Source organism: Suricata suricatta, chromosome 7 (assembly GCF_006229205.1).
Source record: "Suricata suricatta isolate VVHF042 chromosome 7, meerkat_22Aug2017_6uvM2_HiC, whole genome shotgun sequence".
NCBI classification, from domain to species: Eukaryota; Metazoa; Chordata; class Mammalia; order Carnivora; family Herpestidae; genus Suricata; species Suricata suricatta.
The window spans coordinates 71,841,807-71,864,296 of record NC_043706.1 but is presented as its reverse complement, the minus strand read 5'-3'; the positions used below and the strand labels follow the sequence as shown (position 1 = coordinate 71,864,296).

Here is a 22,490-nt window from a genome sequence, read left to right as displayed (position 1 = left end):
AATTCTGTTTTATTCTAAAGAGTTAGTTATTCATGACATGTTTTAAAGGATGAGTCTTCCAAGTTATGTCTCTAACAAGTGAAATATGCTTTCCATTTTACAATTATGTTTTTTACACAGTATCCCTTACTGATTGCTTTTCATTTTAAACTTAATTTTACCAGAATTTATATGCTAATCAATTTCCTGAGCAGCAATTATACTGTTTTTAAAATGTTTAATATTTCTCAGAAGTTGAATATTTAAAGCTTTCCATTGTTTATGTAGCAAATTGCTGAATCTCAGTTACATCAGATACTTTTAACATTTATTTATTTTATTTAAATTTTAATTAATTATTTAATTTATTTTAATGAAATTTAATTGATTTTAGTTAGCATACAGTGCAATATTGGTTTTAGGAGTAGAATTTAGTGATTCCTTACTTACATATAATACCCAGTGCTCATCACAATAAGTGCCCTCCTTGGTACCCATCAGCCATCTAGCCCATCCCCTCCCCTCCTCCCCTCCAGCAGCTCCCCACTTTGTTCTGTATCACTAAGAGTCTCTTGTGGTTTCTTTCCCTCTCTTCTCTTCCCCGCTCCCCCATCTTTCCATGTGTTAAATTCCACAGATAAGTAAAATCCTATGATACTTGTATTTCTCTGACTTATTTCACTTAGCACAATACATTCTGTCTCTATTCGTGTTGTTGCAAATGGCAAGATTTCATTCATTTTGGTGGCTGAGTAATAATTCATTGTGTGCATGTGTGTGTGTCTGTGTGTGTACATACATGCATACCACATCTTTATCCATTCATCACTGGATGGACATTTGGGCTCTTCCCATGGTTTGGAAACTGCTATAAACATTGGGGTGCATGTACCAATTTGAATCTGTATTTATATATCCTTTGGGTAGATACTTAATTGTGCAATTGCTGGATCACAGGGTAGTTCTATTTTTATTTTCTTGAGGAACCTCCATACTGTTCTCTAGAGCGGCTGCACCAGTTTGTATCCCCGGCAATAGTGCAAGGTTACCCTCTATCCACATCCTTGCCAACACCTCTCATTTCTTGTGTTGTTAATTTTAATCATTTGGACAGATGTAAGGTGGTATCTCATCATGGTTTTGATTTGTATTTCTCTGATGATGAGTGATGTTGAGCATCTTTTCACGTCATGTGTCTTTTAGCCATCTGGATGTCTTCTTTGGGAAGGTGTTGCCATCCAGTTTTATCAACACCATTTGTTGACGAGACTGTCTTTTTTCCATTGGATATTCTTTCCTGCTTTGTCAAAGATTAGTTGACCATATATTTTGGGGTCTATTTCTAGGTTTTCTGTTTCGTTTCATTGATGTATGTATCTGTTTTTGTGTCAGTACCATACTATCTTTATGGCTTTGTAATATATCTTGAAATCCAGAATCATGATGCCTCCAGTTTTGTTTTTCTTTTTCAGGGTTGCTTTGGCTATTTGGGATCTTTTGTGATTCCATACAAATTTTGGGCTCGTTTGTTGTAGCTCTGTGAAAAATGCTGATGGTATTTTGATAGGGATTGCATTAAATGTGTAGATTGTTTTGGGCAGTATAGACATTTTAACAATATTTGTTCTGCCAATCCATGAGCATGGAATGCTTTTCCATTTCTTCGTGTCCTCTTCAATTTCTTCCATAAGTCTTCTATAGTTTTCAGAGTACAGATCTTTTACCTCTTTGGTTAGGTTTATTCCTAGGTGTCTTACTGTTTTTGGTGCAGTTAGAAATGGGATCAATTCCTTGATTTCTGTCTCTGCTGCTTTGTTATTGGTGTATAGGCATCCAGCAGATTTCTGCACATTGATTTTATATCATCTGACCTTGCTAATTCAGGTATTAGTTCTAGGTACTTTTCTACCCACTAAGAATGAAGCAGTGAAAAAAAAGAAAAAAACATACAAAATCCTGACCTAATGGAGTTTATTGTGGTTGGGGACACAAACCACAGATAAAAAAGAAAATGGCATACAGAAGGTTCCAGCAATACCACATGTCTCCTGGTGTCTACTGGAACTCCTAGGCAAAGGACTGTAGGCTGCACTGCCTGCTGTTCTCTAGTCATCCAGGAGAGAGTGTTTGGGCCAGGCTCAGCTGAACACTATGAATTATCATTAGGAAAGGGTCCATCCAGCCTCTGGGGAACAAAATAGCTCCAGAGGACCCTCAACTGAACATATAACAATTGGGGCACTTGCAGTCCTAAGAGTGGCTGCTAGTGGAGAAAAATATCTGGAAACTGGACACCAGCTGTGCCGATGTACTTGGAAACCTCCTGAGAAGTCAAGATTGTATACAGCTTCTCATGCTTGGAGGTTCTGGAGCCATCACTCCCAGCTAACCCTTGCAGGCAACTTAGAGAGATCCACTAGGCATCATTCAGTGGGCTAATCTATTTCACTTTCTTCAGTCTGTCCCCTGACCCAGGAATTGAATTAAATGTAAGCCTTTTCATCAGTGACATGAATAAATGGGCCTATCCATATAAAAAAATTAGAAGAAAGAGAGTTGCTCATCTGTTAACCTCCTTCACCCACTTTCTGAGGTTTGAGGTGTTCATTTCTCAACAATCAGGATCTGTCCTCTACCTCAGGGATGAACCAAATTGTCTTTTTCCCTGAGTAATAAATCTCCTAAAGACTTAGGAATAACTATTCTACCATTGCAAGAAACTTTCAGGGCTAGAAGAGGATGGCTGTAGAATCACCCGTTACAGGGGCGCCTGGGTGGCTCAGTTGGTTAATCGTCTTTGGCTCAGATCATGGTCTCACAGTTTGTGGGTTCGAGCCCCATGTCCGGCTCTGTGCTGACAGCTCAGAACCTGGAGCCTGTCTTTGGATTCTATGTCTCCCTCTCTCTGACCCTCCCCTGCTCACGTTATCTCTCTCTCTCTCTCTCTCTCTCTCTCTCTCTCAAAAATAAATAAAAACTTAAAAAAAAAAGAATCACCCATTACAAAGTCATTGGTACAGGCTGTCAGTAGTGGCATCAGTAGTGTTCATAATGAGCGAACCCAACCATAATCATGCTGGTGCACTTTTGCCAGACACAGAGACACAGTTGTCAGTGTAGTCAAAGAACTGTCTTGGGCTTCAATAGCTCAGGGAAGAGTCATCTCCAGGGGAACTGCTCATTCCGTTCTTCCAGATTAACGACTACTGGGGTTCCTCTGCTACTGTTTCTCCTCTTATTATATTCCAGCAAATCTCTTCATTCCATTCAGGGTTTTTGTATCAGCCCATCAGTTATATTTTGTTGCTTATTTTGAGCCTCACATTTTATACAGTCAGTGTTCATGTAAACAGATAACATAGTATAATAATAGGATCCTAATGGATATACTGGTGAGTCTGGAAAGGCTTTAGAGAGGCTTTAAAGAGGAGGGAGCATTTAAGATCAGGCTGGAAGGTCAGAGAAGCAGAGAAAAATTGTTGTGTGTGGTATCATGAAAGAATGCAAAGGTGTGGTATGTTTAGGCAATGGTGAGAAATTTTGTGTAGCTAGAAATGTAATAAGAATAGTAAGCAATTGTTCGGGGGAGCAATGTTAGGTACCTCAATCATATATAAGGCATTTCCTGATCTGTTTTATAGGGGGAGGAACAGCAGGTCATAGGTGGTCTACTCATGTTCATAATTTAAAAATTTCTTGTAACTCCTATTCATTTATATATCTAATGACAGTAATAATATTTATATCTTCCATTTGCATATCTTCCATCTTTCTCCATTATCTAATTTCAAACCTCAAATATGAATGACACAGATCTGAAAATATTATAGTACTCTAATATTTAAATATGAGGAAACTGAGGTATTGAGAGATTACACAATGGCCTTATATAGGCAATACCAGATCTTCTGACTTTTAATTCCATATATTTATTGGATTTTATGTGTGTGTATATCTATAGTTTTTGGTTATTATTCTCTTCAAATTATTGCTTTTTTTTCTCCATAGGACTTGGCTTTTACCCTGGAAGAGAGACAACAGTTGAATATTCATGGATTGTTGCCACCTTGCTTCATCAGTCAGGATATCCAAGTTCTTAGAGTAATTAAAAATTTTGAGCGTCTGACCTCTGACTTTGACAGGTAATATATCCCAGAAGATGATTTTTATATTTCTCTTAGGCAGTTGTCTACTTTATTTTTTATTAGATGAGGAAGTTAATATATTTAGTGGATTTGGATGGAGTAGTCAAGTTTGAGAAGAATTTGCCTAGAAATACAATGATGTTTTAAAAATATTTAACCTCAGTACCAACATTTGAAGAACATAAAGTTTTCTTTTCTAAACTGTATCTTCAGAGAAACTACTTTTCTCTTGTGATCAAATGGTTGCTCTAAAGGACAGAAGATCTGAAGCAGGCTCAGAGCTGTCAGCACAGAGCCTGATGGGGGGCTCGAACTCATGAACCGTGAGATCATGACCTGAGCCAAAATCAGATGCTCAACTGAGCCACCCAGGCATGCCAGGAAATGCCATTTGAGACAGAGCAAACAGGTCTTAGTGGCTTTTAATCAGACTCTAACTTCATTGTAGATAAAAGCATATTTTTTCAACTTCCAAGCTTGGTTCTAACACTACTGCAAATTTGGGTCACTTATTTTTAGAATTCAGCTTCTGTGCCTGCACAAAACTGAAGGTAATATTTTTCCTACCTTTGGAATTACATAGCCCTTGGTTGGAATTCTGGCTCTATTTCATGAGCAGTGGGGCCTTGAGCAAATTGCTGCATCCACTGCCATGATCACTGTGCATGGCTTGCCCTGTGCTTTTGACCTGGCCCTTCCTTATTAAGGTACTGAAACCCTCCAAACTTCAGGTTTTTCATTTGTCGGTTAAAAGAAGTAATAGTTATTTGAAAATATTGTTGCAAAGGTTAGAAGAGGTAGCAAACCAATACTTAGTAAGTATTTGTATTAGTCAGGGTTCTCCAGAGAAAAAGAACTAACATATACACACACATAACTTGCTGGTTCTTTATTTATTTGTTTGCTTGTTTATTTATTTATTTTAAGGAATTGGCTTACATGATTGGAGCCTAAGTAAGTCCTAAATCTGTAGGCTGACTGGCAGGCTGGAAAACAAAGGGAGAGTTGTAGTTCAAATCCAAAGGCAGTCTGTTGGCAGGATTCCTTGCTGGTGTGGGGTTGAAGAGATTAATAATAATAATGATAATAATAATAATAAAGTAGCAGTCCAGTTGCCCTTTGGTAGTCAGGATCAATCACCCCATCCCAACCCACCCCAAAAGAAAAGTAATTTTTTTTGCTCATTGATTCAGAGGCATATAGTGCCCAGGGTGGCTAGCAGTAGTCTTAACTTCCGGTTCAATGGAACCATTGTCTCCTGGTAGAAACATTCCTCCCTTTGGAACTAAGACTTCTAGGCCAGTAGAGCATAAGTTCACAAGGATGGGAAGCAGAAATTTTGCTAGTGGGTTACTGGATGGGGGGTGGTCATAGTGAGTGGTGCCACTTTCATTTCCATCCTTTGATTCCTTGATCTGTGAATTCTGGCTATAGGAGAAATAGCACCATATATTGGACGCTGATTCAGAGCATAGCTAGCATTCTGGAGAACCTTGAACCAGCTTTGTAAGGTGTTGCCACTTGCCTTGTACTATAACTGAGTCTTCAGGAGGCCATTCTACCATTCTGTAAGCCAGCTGCTTCAGGATGGTGGGAAACATGGTAAGACCAGTGAATTCCAAGAACATGGGCCATTGCCACATTTCATTTGCTCTCATTTGAAGTAAGTTCCTTAATTAAAAGAAAGAAATACTGTATGGAATACCATAATGGTGTTTAAAGCATTCTGTAAATTCATGGATTGTAGTTTTGGCAGAAGTATTGTGTGCAGGGAAGGCAAATCTCTATCCGTAATATGTGCCTATTCCAGTAAAAAAGAATACTACCACCCCTTCCATTTTGGAAGCAGTCCAGCGTAATCAACGTGCTACCAAGTAGCTAGCTGGTCATCTCTTGGAATGGTGCCGTATCAGGTGTCCAGCATTGGTCTCTTCTGCTGGCAGATGTGGAACTCAGCAGTGTCTGTAGCTAGGTTGGTCTTGATGAATGGAAGTCCATGTTGCTGAACCCATGGATATCTCTATCACTGCCATAGCTACTTTTCATGAGCCCATGGGTGATGGGCAGCTGAGGAAGAAGCTGACCTGTTTGCCTAATGTGAATGTTTGTTGTTCTGGAACTCCTTTACAATCTCTTTCATTTGTTCTGTTAGTCTTTCCTTCAGACTCAGATGTTTTTTACTTTATATTTTTCCTGGGCCAGTTAGCTCTGTAAGAGCTGGTCATATTCATGTTTTTACCATGAGACTGTTCCTCAAGTATTTATTGAGCATCAGTTCAGTGTCAGGTGCTCTTTTAGACATTAGGATTATAAGCCATGATCTCTTTCCTCATGGAACTTAGGTAAATTATTTTTAAAAATTATTAAATACTAAATAGTAAAGTAATAAATTAATATGCTAGAAATTGACAGGTGCTAATGAAAAAAAAGGAGGATAAGAGGGATGGTATAGTTAGTTTGCATTATTACGTTGTTATATTGATCAGGGTAGACTTCATTGAGAAGATGACCTATGAGCGAATAATCAAAGGTAGTGAGGCCATTAGCCCTGAGGAAATCTGGAAAACAGTGTTCTCCAGCTGGTATGCTCCAGGATTAGCAGGGGGACCTGTGTCTGGATCTGAATGAGCATTGGCAAAATGGTAGGTTGGAAGGAATATTAACAAATTAATGGTGGATAGTTTACGAATGGCTTTAAAGGTCACTACAGGGCTTTGGTGTTACTCTGAGTGAGATGGGGAGCCATTCAAGGTTTTGAACAGAAGATCAACATGACCCAATCTATCTTTCAAGGAGATTGTCTACAACGTTGAGAATACAGTATAGGCTGGAAGAATATTTAGGAGACTATTACAATAATAATAATTACTAATACAAGAGCCTGGACCCAGGATGCAATGAAAGTGTTTCAATTTTAGGAATATATTAAGGGTAAAGCCAACTTAATTTCCTAATATGTTAGAGATGAGAGTTAGCTTTCAGAAAAGAGGGGGAAGCAGCAACAAAACAGGAAAGGAATAACCAGTAAGACAGGAGGATAAACAAGAAAAATATAATGGCCCAGAAGTCAAGTATAAAGAGTGTATTAAGCTCTAAGGAAAGGTACCTTTGTCAGATATTTTGAGAGGTAGAATAAAATGAGGTCTGAGAATTGATCATTGATTTAGCAATGATGATTTCCACATTACTAAATCAGTTTTAAAAGCATGCCTGAAAGTCACCATCTTCCTAAATCTTATGGAGGTTGGTGTAACCCATCTATTTGCCAAACATTAGAATCCTTGTATCTCTGGTTCCCAATTCTGTGCATTTTCAACTCTTCTGGGGAATGAAGATCAAGCTAAAAAGGCTGGTAAGACTGTTAAGTACAATTTTGCAAGACTATCTTACTTTGTTATTGAGCAGTTTGGGGGTTATTCTGTGAATTACACAGGTAACATGATAAGGTTGGTGTTTAGAAAGATAACTCTGGGCTAGAGATGCCTCTAGAAAAAAAAAGACTATTTGATAAAATGGTAAGAAAAGTCTCTTAAACTTGCCTACCTTAGTAGGCCTACCTTATTGTCTACTTGTCATTTCCCTTGGTTATTTAGTACTACAAGTTAAAGGATGAAGTCTATTTACTAAGTTAATACTTAAATTCTACCTGTAGTGGCATTTTCATTTTAAAATAGGGGTAAAATCTTTACAGGTATTAAGTAAAACTGCTGTTGCAGCAGTGGTTTTAATGTTTGAATGACAAACATTCATTTGGTTTATGGTTAGTCATTCTTTCAGGTGTTTAAGAATATTTCTAAAGTCCTTTTAGATCAGATGTTTTCCTTGCGACCTAAAAAATACTTAATACTTTGTTGAAAAATCATTAAAAATCTAAGCAGCTATTTCATGACTTGTTGGAATATAGATCTCAATATGTCCAATTTCCACAGGTATCTTCTTTTAATGGATCTTCAAGATAGAAATGAAAAGCTCTTTTACAGAGTGCTAATGTCTGACATTGAGAAATTCATGCCTATTGTCTATACTCCTACTGTGGGTCTGGCTTGCCAACAATATAGTTTAGCATTTCGGAAGCCAAGGTATGTAAACTTTCATTTTAAATACACTTCGGTCTTAATTTTTTTGTTAAGTTGTTATAATAATTAAGAAAAATTATTGAATGGAATTTTGGAATAATTGAAATCAAATTTCATTTAAAAGAACTTCACATATAAATATATGTAAACATTAAAAAATATAGTATTTTCTTTCTAGATTTATGATCATGGGAAAGTATTATAAGCCAATTTAGGTTTTCTTTTATAGAAAATAAATGAACTTGGTTTTTGTTTGTAAAGAAATTGATTATTATTAAGCTTGACTTTGAAATGTTAATTAACACAATTTTGTATCCATTTTAGAAGTTAAAACAAGGATTTCAAATTTTTCTGAAAATGAGTATTTTCTAAATTGAGTTGGCATTAAAGTAGCTCTTTAAAAAAATTATAAATAAAAAAATAAAGTACCTCTTTTGTTGATTTTCCTTAAGTGAAATAGTAGTCACCTTTAAAGATATGTAAAATGTAGAATATACTTTTTCTAAATCTTTAAAACTTTATCATATTACTTTAAATACTTTTGAAGTAGGATACAGTTGAAATAAATATTAATACTTTTACCAGCAGCAAAATCAGAAGCTCAAGTTGAATATATTTATGCTTGTAGTTTTGAATTTAAAGATAAAAACTGTTTGTAAGTTTATACCACAAATAAAAATGCTTATTATAAATACTGCCATTGAAAGGAGTGTTTCAAAAGTAATATATGAAAGTCAGATTGAATATGTGGATTTCCCATAGATATATTGGTAATATTTAGCACAAAGATAATACCTGAAACTTAGACTGAATATGTGGATTTCCCATAGATAATATTGGTAATGTTTAGCACACTTGTGCCATGTTATTCTTTGTATAAAGAAAATAATTGACAGCATCATCCCTTGTGTGAAGAAAATGATTAAATATCTGTAGATGGTCTGTTAAACTACATTAATAGCACATATCTATATTACATTTATAAAATAGCTGTATTAACAGTGGATACATATTTTATTAATAGAACAATAGTTAGGTTTTAGCTGGTAATTGTATTGTGAAGAATAATTTTGGTGGGTATAGAAGTATATTTATTTTTTAATCATACAAACAATACATATTCATTATTGAAAAAATGAGAAAATACAAATATGCAGACGGGAGAAATGCTTTGGAAATCCCTAATGTCCTCAAACCAGAAAACCCTTAAATTCACACAAATATATACTGTTTTCCTTATACACATAAGGATCATACTATATAAGCTCTTCCTTACCTGCCTTCTGTGAGTGATATGAACATCTCTCCATGTCTATAAAGTGTATTTCTAAGAATAATCTTAGTTAAGGCATAAATGTATAGCACTTGGCTGTTTTAAAATGTAATTTAAGCAGTTTTTTGAAATTTTAACTTTTTGGGATATACTGAGAAAGGCTAACTATAAGAGATGTAGAGAAGTATAGCTCAAAGTATTTGGGTTGAAGTTGACATAGAAGTCTCAATAGCAACAATTACTTTTTGAGCATTTAGTATGCATTAGATGATTTTCTAAGGGCTGAGCATACATTCATATACCTGTAAATCTAATAGCAGAGAAGATACATAAATAAAAAATAAGTGAATTTTCTAGGATGTTGGAAGGTAATAAATGTTGGAAAGAAAAACTAGAGCAGGAAAAGGGCATTTGGAGAGTCCATTGCTTAGTGGGGGGGGGCAATTTCAATTTTAAATAAAGTGGACAGTGTAGGGCCCCATTGGAAAATGATATCATAATATTGAGGGGGACAGTCATTGTAGATATAAAAGGAAACATGTGCCAGGCCCTGAGTGGGAACATGACTGGGGACAAGGAGCAGCATAGAGGCCAGGGCGGTGGTGATGTGAGAGTGGGGAGAGTGGTAGGTGAAGTGACTGATGTAAGATTAATGAGAGGGCACAGAACCTGTATGTCTTGGAGGCTAAAGAATATTAGCTTTTACTTTTAGTCAAATGGGTAGAAGAATCAGATGGCCTGAGTAGCAGGTTATTGTCATAAACCCAGTGAGAGAGGATGGTGTCCAGATGAGGCCAGCATTGCAGTTAGGGGTAATGGAATTATTCTGGATAGATAAAGTCCTGAGGATTTCCTTTGGATTTGAGGCTTCCTAGAGCAGTGATTTTAAGTATGGGCTCTGGAGTAGATTGCCTATTTTTACGTACTTGGTTTTGCTACTTGTTTTAGTCTTGAATACATTATTTATCCTTTCTATGCCTTAGTTTCCTCCTCTTTAACATGGGGATTAAACTGCAGCCCCACCATCCTTTACATTTAAAAAATTTAAATTTGGTATAAAACTTAATCTGTCTGAACCCATTTAGTGATAGTGGAACTGGATTTATATAAAGATATTTATAGTATTTATCTGATGTAGTGTTATCTGTTTTTCTTTAGAAGTATTAATATATTTGATTTGGGTGCTTTGCCAGAAACAAATAAATTGATAGATTAAGGGAAGGGGAAGAGGCAGAGATGGGGCAGGAGGTAGCAGAGCATTTGTAGCAAAATGCTGACAAATGTTGAATCTAAGTGGAGATAGTCATCTTATTATTCTTCCAACTTATCTAAAGTATTTGAAATTTAGGTAAAGGAATGCTTTGCTAACAGAAAGTAAAATTCCTAAAACCATTTCTGTATGCTCGCTTTATGGCAGTTTTCTTTCATGTTGATTTTTAATGTGTCTATCTTCCTAAGCTTTTGATGATTTTGAAGTTCTTAAATGGAATCATTCTCCTGGCTTCTTCTTGGACTATAAAAAAAGAAACCTGTTGAAAAATGTGTTCTGTGGCATATATTTAGATACTGTATTTAATTGGACAGGAAATTGTGATTGTGTTTGAATAATAATGGATCTTTCAGGCCTCATTTAACATATAGACTATTTAAAATTTTTTTTTATGTTCTTTATTTATTTTTGAGAGACAGAGCGAGACAGTGGGAATAGGGGAGGGTCAGAGAGAGAGGGAGATACAGAATGTGAAGCAGGCTCCAGGTTCTGAGCTAGCTGTCAGCACAGAGCCTGGAACCTGTTTCCGATTCTGTGTCTCCCTCTCTCTCTCCCCCTGCCCACTCATGCTCCTGTCTCTCTCTATCTCAAAAATAAATAAAACATTAAAAAAAAATAAAATCAACATTGACAAATGTCTATTTGATCTTTCTTACTGCAAAACAAGTATTGTAAGACATTCAGAAAATGAACAGGAGGATTATACCTCTTGTTATATTTACTTTGTATAATTGGGGGGTAGCAATTAGAAACATAGTAAGTGAAAGTTAAGAGATAATAGTATAAGTATTGAGCTTAATACAATTGCAAACAGGTGTATCTTTTGATCTCATACTTTCTAATATATATCCTAATGAAATATATGCAGGTTGGCTGGGTCTGCGGACCTAGGAGGAGGTCCCACAGGACCAGTCAAGAGGATTCTTGACTTCCTGCAGGATAGAAATCAAACTATCCAAGAGGAAATAAGAGCAGAGTTTATTAAAGGTATAGAGAGAGTGCAGAAATGGACAGAGTCTCTGGGAGGCTGAGAAAAGAAGAGTGAACCTCATCTTTGCTTGGGGCCTGGGTTTTTTTATTGAGGATGGGGATCTGGTACTCGGATCTTCTCAGTAATCCTGGAATGAAGAGAGTTTAGATGTTCTCCGTAAGTCACTTGTGTCCTGAAGCCAGGGGTCTTGAGTCAGTGATCCTGGAAAACATTCATGATGACCCTGCTTGGTCACTCCTTCAGTGTTATATATTGTGCCCAAAGACTCCAAAGAAATAATTAAACCCTTGACCTTTACAAGGAAGACATATGAGGTATGTGTAGTGAGGTGGGCTGTAGGTCCTAGTGAGAGTAGAAGCAGAAAATAAGAGAAAAGAGTGAATAAAGCAGTTTTTCATGGGGCCCTCTTAGTTTCCCTGCTCAATATGATACTTTTATATGACTAGATATTTATTTTTCATTTTGAATGTGGCATTAATATCTGGCTAGGTATCTAAAAATAAATTCTTAAATAAATAACTGCCAACATAATTTTTCCTAAGGTATGATGCTAGAGTATCCATTTATTAGTCTTGTGTGGAATTTCTTTTTTCTTTGGCATCGATACTTTGTGTGTGTTTTTCAAGATATTATGGATAATGATTTTTTTTAATGTTGAGTTTATTTGGATTATCTTGTTCCCATGTACCCATAACATTTTAATTCTTGTAGAATTTTCAGTATTTCATATTGCAATATGCTTATGTTAGCACATCCAGTTGTGGCTAATTTGCAGACAGAGGTGTGATTTTTGGAGCTAGAGATGATTCTTTTTGTGTTTTTGCAGAGTGCTGAACCTCCCGTGTTATTTGAATTACTTGTATTCTCTAAAACTTCTTTACAAGAAAAATTTTGTGCAAATTGATAATGCAGGTATACATAAAAAATAGCTAAAGCAGATTTATGTAGTTTCTTTGGAAATATTTTTATGTGTTATATATTACACTGCATTTTCCAAGAATCCTCTCTCTCTCTTACAAGCTCTTAATAGCTACATATCATTTTACCATACCTTTGGCAATTAATCATGTTCCTTCTTTTGATATTTCTAATGTTCTATCAGAGTACTTTGGTCTGTTTTATTTCACTTTTTAATTTATTTTTTTATTGACATAACATTATATTGGTTTCAGGTGCACAAAATAATGATTTGATATTTGTGTATTGTGAAATGATTACCACAATAGGTCTAGTTAACATCCATCAGTATGCATAGTTACAAAATTTTTTTTCTTGTGATGAGAATTTTTAAGATCTACTCTCTTAGCAACTTTCAAATGTGTATTATTATATGCAGTATTATTAACTGTAGTCACCATGCTGTACATTACATCCTATGACTTGTTTATTTTATAACTGGAAATTTGTATCTTTTAAACCTTGTCACCCACTTCACCTACTTCCTGCTGGCAGTCACAATCTGCTTTATCCATGAGCTCAGTTTTTTTTTTTTCCTCTTCTTGGTCTTCCTTGTTGGCATTTTACTACTTATTTATTCCCAACTAGATTGTAAGCATCTAGAGAGAAGGGATCATATTCTATAAATTATTCCTGTTTCCCATGCTTTTAAGCTTAGTGCCTGGTTAGTGCTGAATATGTTATTTGGTATCTCCTAGAAATAGCAACTTAATATGACTCCATTTATTATTATAAAAAAGCACAAAATACTGGTATGTTCTTTATTTCTCCTGCTATTTAAACATATTCTAACAGGTTAAGTTTCATAAATAATTGATCTGAAAGAAGTTGGACTTACTTGGAGCAATCAGGCTATGAAGAAGTAAAATTTTGACTACATAGAGGCAATACAACTGTAAGCTTCTATAATCTACCTTTCAACTACTCATCTTTGTCTAGTAGATCACTGATATGATTTTGGTAAAAAGGATGAGCTAATAGAACAGTTTGGTGATAGTGTTTAAAAAAAAAAGTTATTTCCAAAGCTTGATCTGACTAATACTATTGATTGGTTTGCCAGAAATGATAGTGAAAAAAACAATCAGTGCTCAGATTAATTAAAGAAAACCTGAATAAACTGAAATTAAACAGGATGCTTTACTGTAAGATTTGTTAGAGTGATACCTAATTTGCAAGTTTTCAGAGGATAGTGCTATATTTAATACAGTTAATATCCCTTGCATAATTCTAGGCACAAAGTAGTGTCCCCAAGTAGTGGTTGTTACAACTGATATCATTAAAACTCCCAGGATTCTTTTTTTTTTTTTAACACTTATTTTTGAGAAACAGAGTGTGAGCAGGGAAGGGGCAGAGACAGAGGAGACACAGAATCCGAAGCAGGCTCCAGGCTCTGAGTTGTCAGCATAGAACCCGATGCGAGGCTCAAACTCATGAACTATGGGATCATGACCTGAATCAAAGTCAGATACTTAATCAACTGAGCCACCCAGGCACCCCATAACTCCCAGGTTTCTTGATGACTCAGTGGATGATAGTATTGTTCACCAAGTTTCAGAATAATGGAATATGTTTGTAAGGCAGATAGAAAGTTCTTTTCAGGACTGTTTAGTTTTAAATGTCTGTGGGACTTTCAAGTAGGGAAATCTATTTGGCAATTAAATGTATGGACCTGGAACTTAGTAGATAATATAGTTAAAGCTCCTTGTATTTTAACTCACACATAATGTATGCTGCATAAATGGTACCTGTTTTGATTTTGACAATGACGGAGATTATCATTTAGACTAATTGTCAGAGTCAGTCAATAAGATGTTCTATTTTTTTACTTTATTTTTTGCCCAGATCATTCTTAGAGAAATGCATGAAAGGAAATATTAAGATGAACCAAAATAGAATACTAAAATAGTTTTTCTATATTTATAGTTTGTTTTTATACATATTTCCTTTAGAATTCCAAAAAGGACTTAGAATATTTGTTATTTAAATTATGAGGGCTAAGCTTTTATATCCCCAAGCTCAATTTTATATGAGGATGAATGAACGCCTAGTAATATAGAACCAAGCCCATAATTAGACCATGATTAGAAATGGAGATTGTTTACTCATATGGAAATATAGTATCTGCAGATGTGCCAAAAGTTCAGCAAGTGTTACATATAGTCTTATAGGGTGAGAGTATTAGTTTTGATAGGAATCAATGTAAAAACCTTTCCAGAGCTAATACTGCTTTAACCCAATAATGTTCTCACTCTGTAGTGAAGATTATAACAATAATAATTATCATTTAAGTTTAGAATGAACACTTTATATTCTTTTTAAATTTTCTCAATTTAGATCTACCTGGTTTGCTTTTTTTTTAATCTTTGTAAATGTTTGTTTATTTTTGAGAGAGAGAGTACGCAAGTCAGACAGAGTGTGAGTGGGGGAGAAGCAGAGAGAGAGGGAGACACAGAATCCAAAGAAGGCTCTAGGCTTTGAGCTGTCAGCACAGAGCCTGACACGGGCTTGAACTCATGAATCCCAAGATCATGACCTGAGCCGAAGGCAGGTGCTTAACCAACTGAGCCACCCAGGTACCCCTACCTGGTTTTCTTAAACCTTCTCTATTTTTATGATGTCCTATAAGGAATATGATGAGAATTACACTTTATTAAGCTATATTAATTATATAATATATTAAGCTCTATTAAGCTATAAATTAAGTACTTCAGTACTTAATTATAGTTTAATTTGCTTATGGAAAAGATAGTTTTAATAGCTATAAATGGAATGTTGAACCTTTGAAGTAAGGCTGTGGCACTTTTCAATAGTTAAATTTTATCTAGTTGTTACTGAACCCATGTGATATAAGCAGCCAAGTGATCTAGGGCCCGTAGGTTAATAGATGGCTCTTGCAGTTCTGGATCCCTTCCCTCTCAGCACTGTAGGGTTTCTGGGAAGGAGTGAGAGCAGGTCCTACCCCTCTAGGAGTTTTGGGATATAAGAGGTGCTTGGGCAGATCAGGGCTCTTCGTGACTGGATTTGGCTTTCTTCCATTAAACCACTTCAGAACCTTTAGAAATATGTAGAATACTTTTGAGAACCAGGGACTATTTTTGGCTTTAAGCTCTGGGTTTAGTTCATAATTTTTGTCTTTTACTGTCTTAGAATTTTCTGTATCTCTAGAAACTCAAATGGTTAATGTTTAAGAGTAACTAATTTTTTAATGTTTCTAGAAACCAAATTAATGTTAGAGATTAATAAACTTTTCCACCATTTACCTACAATAATAAACCTTTGGTTTTGATTTATACATATTTCAGAATAGTCTTTTGTTAATTGATCTCCTGTCTCTTGAAAAAGGCCTAATATTTGCATCTATTTCACTTTAAAGTATGAGAAAAAGCACTATATATTGGAATTTTTTCTTCAAAGATTTGAAACAAGTTGGATGGAATGTCTGGACTAGATCAGATCTCTTACGTATTATTTCAACTGATTTTTTAAAGACAATTGTTTGCAAAAAATGATTTTAATTTATTAGGGAGATGTAGATGATGATTTCTTGAACTAGTAATTCAAATTAACTTTTGTTTCTGAGCAGACTAAATGCAATACTTATTAAAATGTATATGTGACTTGTGCTTAATAAGAGTTGAGGCAGAGTATCCTATATCTTAAGTCCTGGAAATCTAGTGTGTGCCCAGAGGTGGTTTAAAATTACAAACTTTCTTCTTTCCTAAGTATTGCTATAATTAGGAAAAATTTAGAGAATGGAAAAAATGTAGGCATGATTCAACATTAATTCTTCATATCAAGATCTAAGATGTCTAAGTGTATGCCTAGACCTATAAATCTCTTCAGCAAGGCCATGAAACTTATCTTTTACTGTAAAAGACCCTTAAAAGTGTAAAGTAACAGTTCATCAAGTCTCCATATTCATGTAGAGATTTTAAATGTGGAAAACTTGAATGGAAATGTAAGTTTAGGATCCAAAAATCACCCTGCTACAATCTGTGTGGTACATCCAGGTGTTTTGATTTAAATTTATACACAGCATACAGAGAATTAAGAAAAATTGCTGAGTTTTATCTCCAGCAGTATTTGTTTAAATATATTAATTAGGGCATCATCATGTATTTTTAAGAAAGGTTATTAATCTGTGTCTTTATTACTAAGAATAAAGTTTTTTTTTTTTTTCAAATGGAGGCAATAGTTCTTTACATGACATACCCAGATCACATCAAGAATATTGCATTTAGTTTTGGATGCCATTCTTTTCAGGGTCGTTGGCAAACAGACTAGAGTGACCAAAGCAATAATAGTTATTGAAAACTTGTTATATTAGAAAGGGTTAGGGAAAATAGAAATGGTTAACCTAAAAGAAAAAAATTTGAAAGGGATATAGCTAAGTCTTCAATTATTTGAAAGATTTTCATGTGGCATGTTCTAGCCTCCAATGTAGAGCTAAAATCAGAGAATGGACATTATATTATGGGGATATAGCTTTAATTTCAATGTAAAGGAAGATTTTTCTGACAATTGAACTATCTGTCATTAGAATAGACTTCCTTACCCTCCATTATTGGAAAGATTCACATGGTTTGGATAATCTATTGGTGATATATTATAAATGAGATTCTTGCATTGAGTGTGATTGTGAAGTAGTTGAATTCTAAGGTCACTTTTAACTAGAAAATTCAGTGAATTCTTAAATGAGCATCCTACAAATGATTAATTCCAGGTACTTCAAACCTCTCACAACTAACTTACATCTCATTTAAAGAAAAAAACCTGCTTTCTAATTCAGAAAGTTTGTTACTTACATCTGTAATCATAATTTTGGGAATTATTAAAAATAATATATTTTCAAGTAAGGATTTTAAACAGATTTAAAGTGATTTGATGACACATCTCATCAAAATTCCTACTCCTTCTCCCAAACATACAAACACATGTCAGTTTACACAGCTGTATCCTGGCTACAATGTTTTGATTTCAACAGTTCTCCAGTTTTAATGGATAAAAAGTTTAATGTTGACATTTTCTTACTTGAAGTAATTACATTCTTCTGATCTAATCTTTTCTGTAGTTATTTTTCAGACAATTTATTTTTCTGTATATGCTTTCAGAGCCTTGGGTTTATATATATATATATATATATATATATATATATATATATATATATATATACACACACACACACACACACACACACACACACACACATATATGTAAATTTAAACTTAGTTCTAGTTTAGCAAATAGAGACATTATTGGGCAATGTTTCTACATCCCCTACGGGCCCCCTCTGCCCAAATCAGTAATTGAGGAGATATCACCAGGTTAGAGTTTGTTTGTATTACCCTTTCCAGACTTTCCTACATGCTTCTCAGGTATGCTTCTGAAATTTCAAGATTTGTTTTCATCATTTTTTTAAAGGTTTTATTTATTTCTAGTTTTGAGAGAGATGGGGACAGAGGGTCCAAAGTAGGCTCAGTGTGGCCAGCAGAGAGCCCAATGGAGAAATGGAACTCATAAACCATGAGATCATGACTGAGCTGAAAGCAGATGGCTGCACCACCCAGGGGCCCCTGTTTTCATCAGTGTTCTTGACAAAATAATCTATAATTATCATCCAAGAATGCTTTTATATACCTTTAAAAATGTTGGCTGTTTTATACATAAATAATTTTATAGTATAACATTGAAGTATTTTAAAAGCATAGTTGGAACAGTCAATTTTAGCTCCATATATATGATACTTTATATTCACAGTAGTAAAATTTATAAAATATTTGGTAGAATTCCAAATAATGTAATTATCTATGAAAGTTACTGAATTTCACATTTTTCTGAACAAATAAATTTCTCATTTAACGGTATATGTTTAGTCTTAATATTACTGGTGGCTGAATGAATGGCATAATAATTTGGAGGCTATCATATTTTACATATTTTACAAAAATAGTGTTGCCTTGTGAAATAAAACATTTTCACTATGAAATGAGGTAATTTATTTTAAAAGCTGAAAATGTTCTAAGAATATTATTTCCCTACTGGAAGAAGTTAATTTTTATTGACAATGTGCCAAATAAATGCCATCTGTCTGTTGAATTCAGTGTTACATTAGGATTCTTTCCAATATTTTCTACTATGGAAGGTCCTTTGGATTTTAGTTACTTTGTAGTTAATTGATATGCTCATACTAATTAAAAATTTTTTTAAATGTTTATTTTAGAGAGAGAGAAAGAGACAGAGCATGAGCAAGGGAGGGGTAGAGAGAGAGGGAGACACAGAATCTGAAGCAGCCTCTAGGTTCTGAACTGTCAGCACAGAGCCTGACATGGGGCTCGAACCCATGAACCACAAGATCATGACCTGAGCTGAAGCTGGATGCTTAACCAATTGAGCCACCCGGGGGCCCCTGCTCATACTAATTTTAAAAAGAGTAAATGAAAAAGAGCTTACCTAAAATTATTTTTATGTACACTTTCATTTCACATTTATTTGGAAACAGTAGCTGAGTTGTGGTATACTGGAGACAGAATCATTAACATTTGGTAGTTGTTAATTTTTTTCAGTCTACTCATTTTATAATTGAAAATAGTCATTGTAAGGAAACCCAGTGATCACCCAGGTTGTAAGCTAGGACTTAAGTTTGTGTTTTCTACCCTTTAGACCTCTGAATTAGAGCTCTCCAGAGAAACTAAATCAGTTGTGTGTGTGTGTGTGTGTGTGTGTGTGTGTGTGTGTGTGTAGAGATTTATCTTAAGGAATTGGCAAACACAGCTTTAGGTGCTGGCAAGTCAAAAATCTGCAGGGTAGGCTGACAGCCTAGAGACCCAGGGAAGAGTTGATGCTGCAGTCAAATCCAAATGTAGTCTGCTAGAGAAATTCCCTCTTCCTTGGGAGGGATCGTTCTTTTCTAGTTAGGCCTTTGACTGAGTAGATGAGGCCTATCTACTTTATGGCACGGAGGGTAATTTGCTTTACTCAAAGTCTGTAGACTTAAATGTTCATCTGACTTAAAAATTACCTTCGTGCGTATGCGCGCGTCCACATACCCCCTCCACACACGAATTACCTTCACAGAACCATCTAGAGCAGGGTATGACCAAATGTCTAGATACCATGCCTATTCGAATTGAGACAAAATTTCCCATCATATTTTTGCATACCAGTGTTGAGTCTTTTTTTTTTTTTTTTATCTTTAATTGATTATATTTTCTACCTTGGGTCTGAGGTGTTCAGAGAACCTGCACTCTTAATCAGTTTCTTAAACCTTTTCTCTTTGACTGATATGTGTTCTGATTTTCAGAAGCTAAAACTATTAAGATTATTAAGATTTGTTAATTAAGATTATTTTCCAAATAAACTGTAGTATATGTAAAGAATTTCATATCTTGCTTTCTAGATATATCTAATAGATATTTCATAGGAATATTGTTGAAGTGTTTTTTCTCTAAAAAATTTCTAGCAGTAATTGAATTAGTGACAGCAATTTAGCCATTTAAACTTGGTTTTAGAAATTGTCAAATCATATTGATCAGTCAGTTCTTCCCAAAGGTTTTTGCTTTGTCAAAAATCTTTTTGCAGATAAAGACACACCAATAGATGGAAATAAAAAAAAAATCTTTTTGCCGATTCTCTCTGCTCATTGTTTCTTCTCTCTTTCCTTTCTTTAACGGAAATGTATTTTGTGTCCACTGTGTGCCAGGCACTTTACTAATCTGAGTACAGGTAGCTGAAAGATATAATTTCCTGTCTTTGTGAACTTACAGGTAATATTCAGATGAACAAAGAAATACACGAGCACAGCTTGTATTATGAAGGATATGAACAGAGGACAGAGATAAAGAATAACAAGGGGATTTCCTTTTGTAGTGTAGTCAGGGATGTGTCTCTGAGGAGACAGTATTTAGGCTGACACCTGAAGGATGAGGAATTGGCTTGTAAAAGCCAGGGAGGAAAAGCATTTGAGGCTGTGGAATTATCATGTTCGAAAGGTCAGATAGTGGAGAAGGTGGTTCAAAATGAGATTTGAATAAGGCAGGAGTCACATGCAGGGCCTAGTGGACCATGGAAGAGTTTCATTGTTATTCTTAATCCATTTGGGAAGCCATTGAAGTATTTGAAGCAGAGGAATGATAGCATTCTCTTAAAAGTTTTAAAAGATTATCCTAGCTGCCATGTGGATAAAAGATTGGCAATGAGAGGCTAGAATGGAAGTAGGAAGACCAATAAGAAGACTGTTGTGATACTGGCCCTCCTTCCATCATTCCAAATCACTTTGAGTAGAACCTGATCCCCATAGGACATGAAGCAGGGAAATAAGGCAGGTTCCTTAATCCTGAAGTGATGGCTGTAACTAGGTGGATATTCAACACATGGTGTATTCAGCTGACCCTGCAAACATTAGCAGGAGATAAAAGATCTGCTGTCCACAAGACTTTCTCAAGCATGCAGGCTTACTGCAGTTCATTTTCTTTACAACCCAGGTCAGTATTCTTATGATCTTGTCCGTAGTCCACTGCACAAATCCATCCTGAACCAACTCTTTCTTTTCCTTCAAGGAAGAGCAAATTAGACAATGTTTTATACTGCCATAAAATACTACTCATTTCATTTCTGTGTACCTATTTTTTTAAAAATCAAAGTATTATTAGTGTGGGGGTGGAGTTCTATAACTCTGCTGGCACAGTTCAGTCTCAGCTGGACCTTCTACTCCACAGAGTTTAACTCCAGCTGTGTTCTTGGCTCATCTCACTCTTGTGGTATTAAGAATGTAAACACTCTGCAGCTTTAGCCTCCTTATCTCATATATTCTTTCCCATCTCCCCTATGAATTCATTGGCTTAACATTTTATTTCCATGAACTAAACCCAATACATTTCCCCTCTTCCATATATTTCCTTCTTAATCTGTACAACTAAGTACAGTGATCCACCCACTAAAATGTCAGCACTCTCTAATGTTTTCTTAGTCCTGTTGCTCCTCAGCTTAACATCCCCGTCACCAGGTTTCTTAATGTTTTAAGTTGCAACACCACCCACTCAGTCACCTAAACCAGACACCTCAGACATAGTCAGGATTTTCTCCCTTCTTTTCCATTTTGAGCCTTGCCAGTTTTACCTCTTAATTCTCCATTGCCTTGTCCATTCAATCCTGTTGGCACTCTTTTAGATTAGGCTCTTCTCATTTCAAAAGAGAGGGAGTTTTGAAAAAGGGATGCCTAATTATATCATTTTCCTGACTAAAATCTTTGAATGACTCTCTTTTCACAATCATAAAATTCAAGCTCCTTAGCATGGCTTTCAAGGATTTTTGTAATCTGGCTCCTTTGCTTACTTCTCTGTCTCCATTGTTACCCTTTTCCTGCTCTTCATACCCAGCTCCCAACCCCAAGTCAAGTAGCCCCCATACCTCTAGGGCGGTGCTTTCACACTAACATACAGCAACTGACTCTTTTCTGTCTGTCTCTTGCCATTTTTTTCTTGAGGGTAGCAATTCTGTACCCTTCACCTCTACCCTAGAATCAGGCAGAACTTTGCACAGTCTTTGCTGAGTGTATAAATGGGCGAGAAAGTAAATAAACATTCGCAGCCCAGAGTGTGCTTTGGACCTAAGTTGGCGTAAATCTCTTTATTGCTTTATATTAACTGTGTGACCTTCAGTCTGTAATTCCCTGATTTATAGTGTCCTCATCTGTAAAATGAGTATTGTGATTATATTTAAATAAGATTGTCCCGACCAGCAATGTAGGTTCCTGAGGGAGGGAGTGAGAATGGGGTAGGGCAGGTAGCACAGAGAATGGAGG

The 22,490-nt window shown here is 35.4% G+C and overlaps 1 protein-coding gene across 1 annotated transcript in view; it reads left to right on the top strand.

Moving 5' to 3' along the window:
• ME1 (malic enzyme 1) overlaps positions 1-22,490 on the top strand; it is a 182,782-nt gene that overhangs the window by 22,906 nt on the left and 137,386 nt on the right. Inside the window, exons 2-3 of the mRNA XM_029945152.1 lie at positions 3,988-4,121; positions 8,054-8,203. Of these exons, the coding sequence (XP_029801012.1) occupies positions 3,988-4,121; positions 8,054-8,203 (284 nt within the window). The remainder of the gene's footprint in view (positions 1-3,987; positions 4,122-8,053; positions 8,204-22,490) is intronic.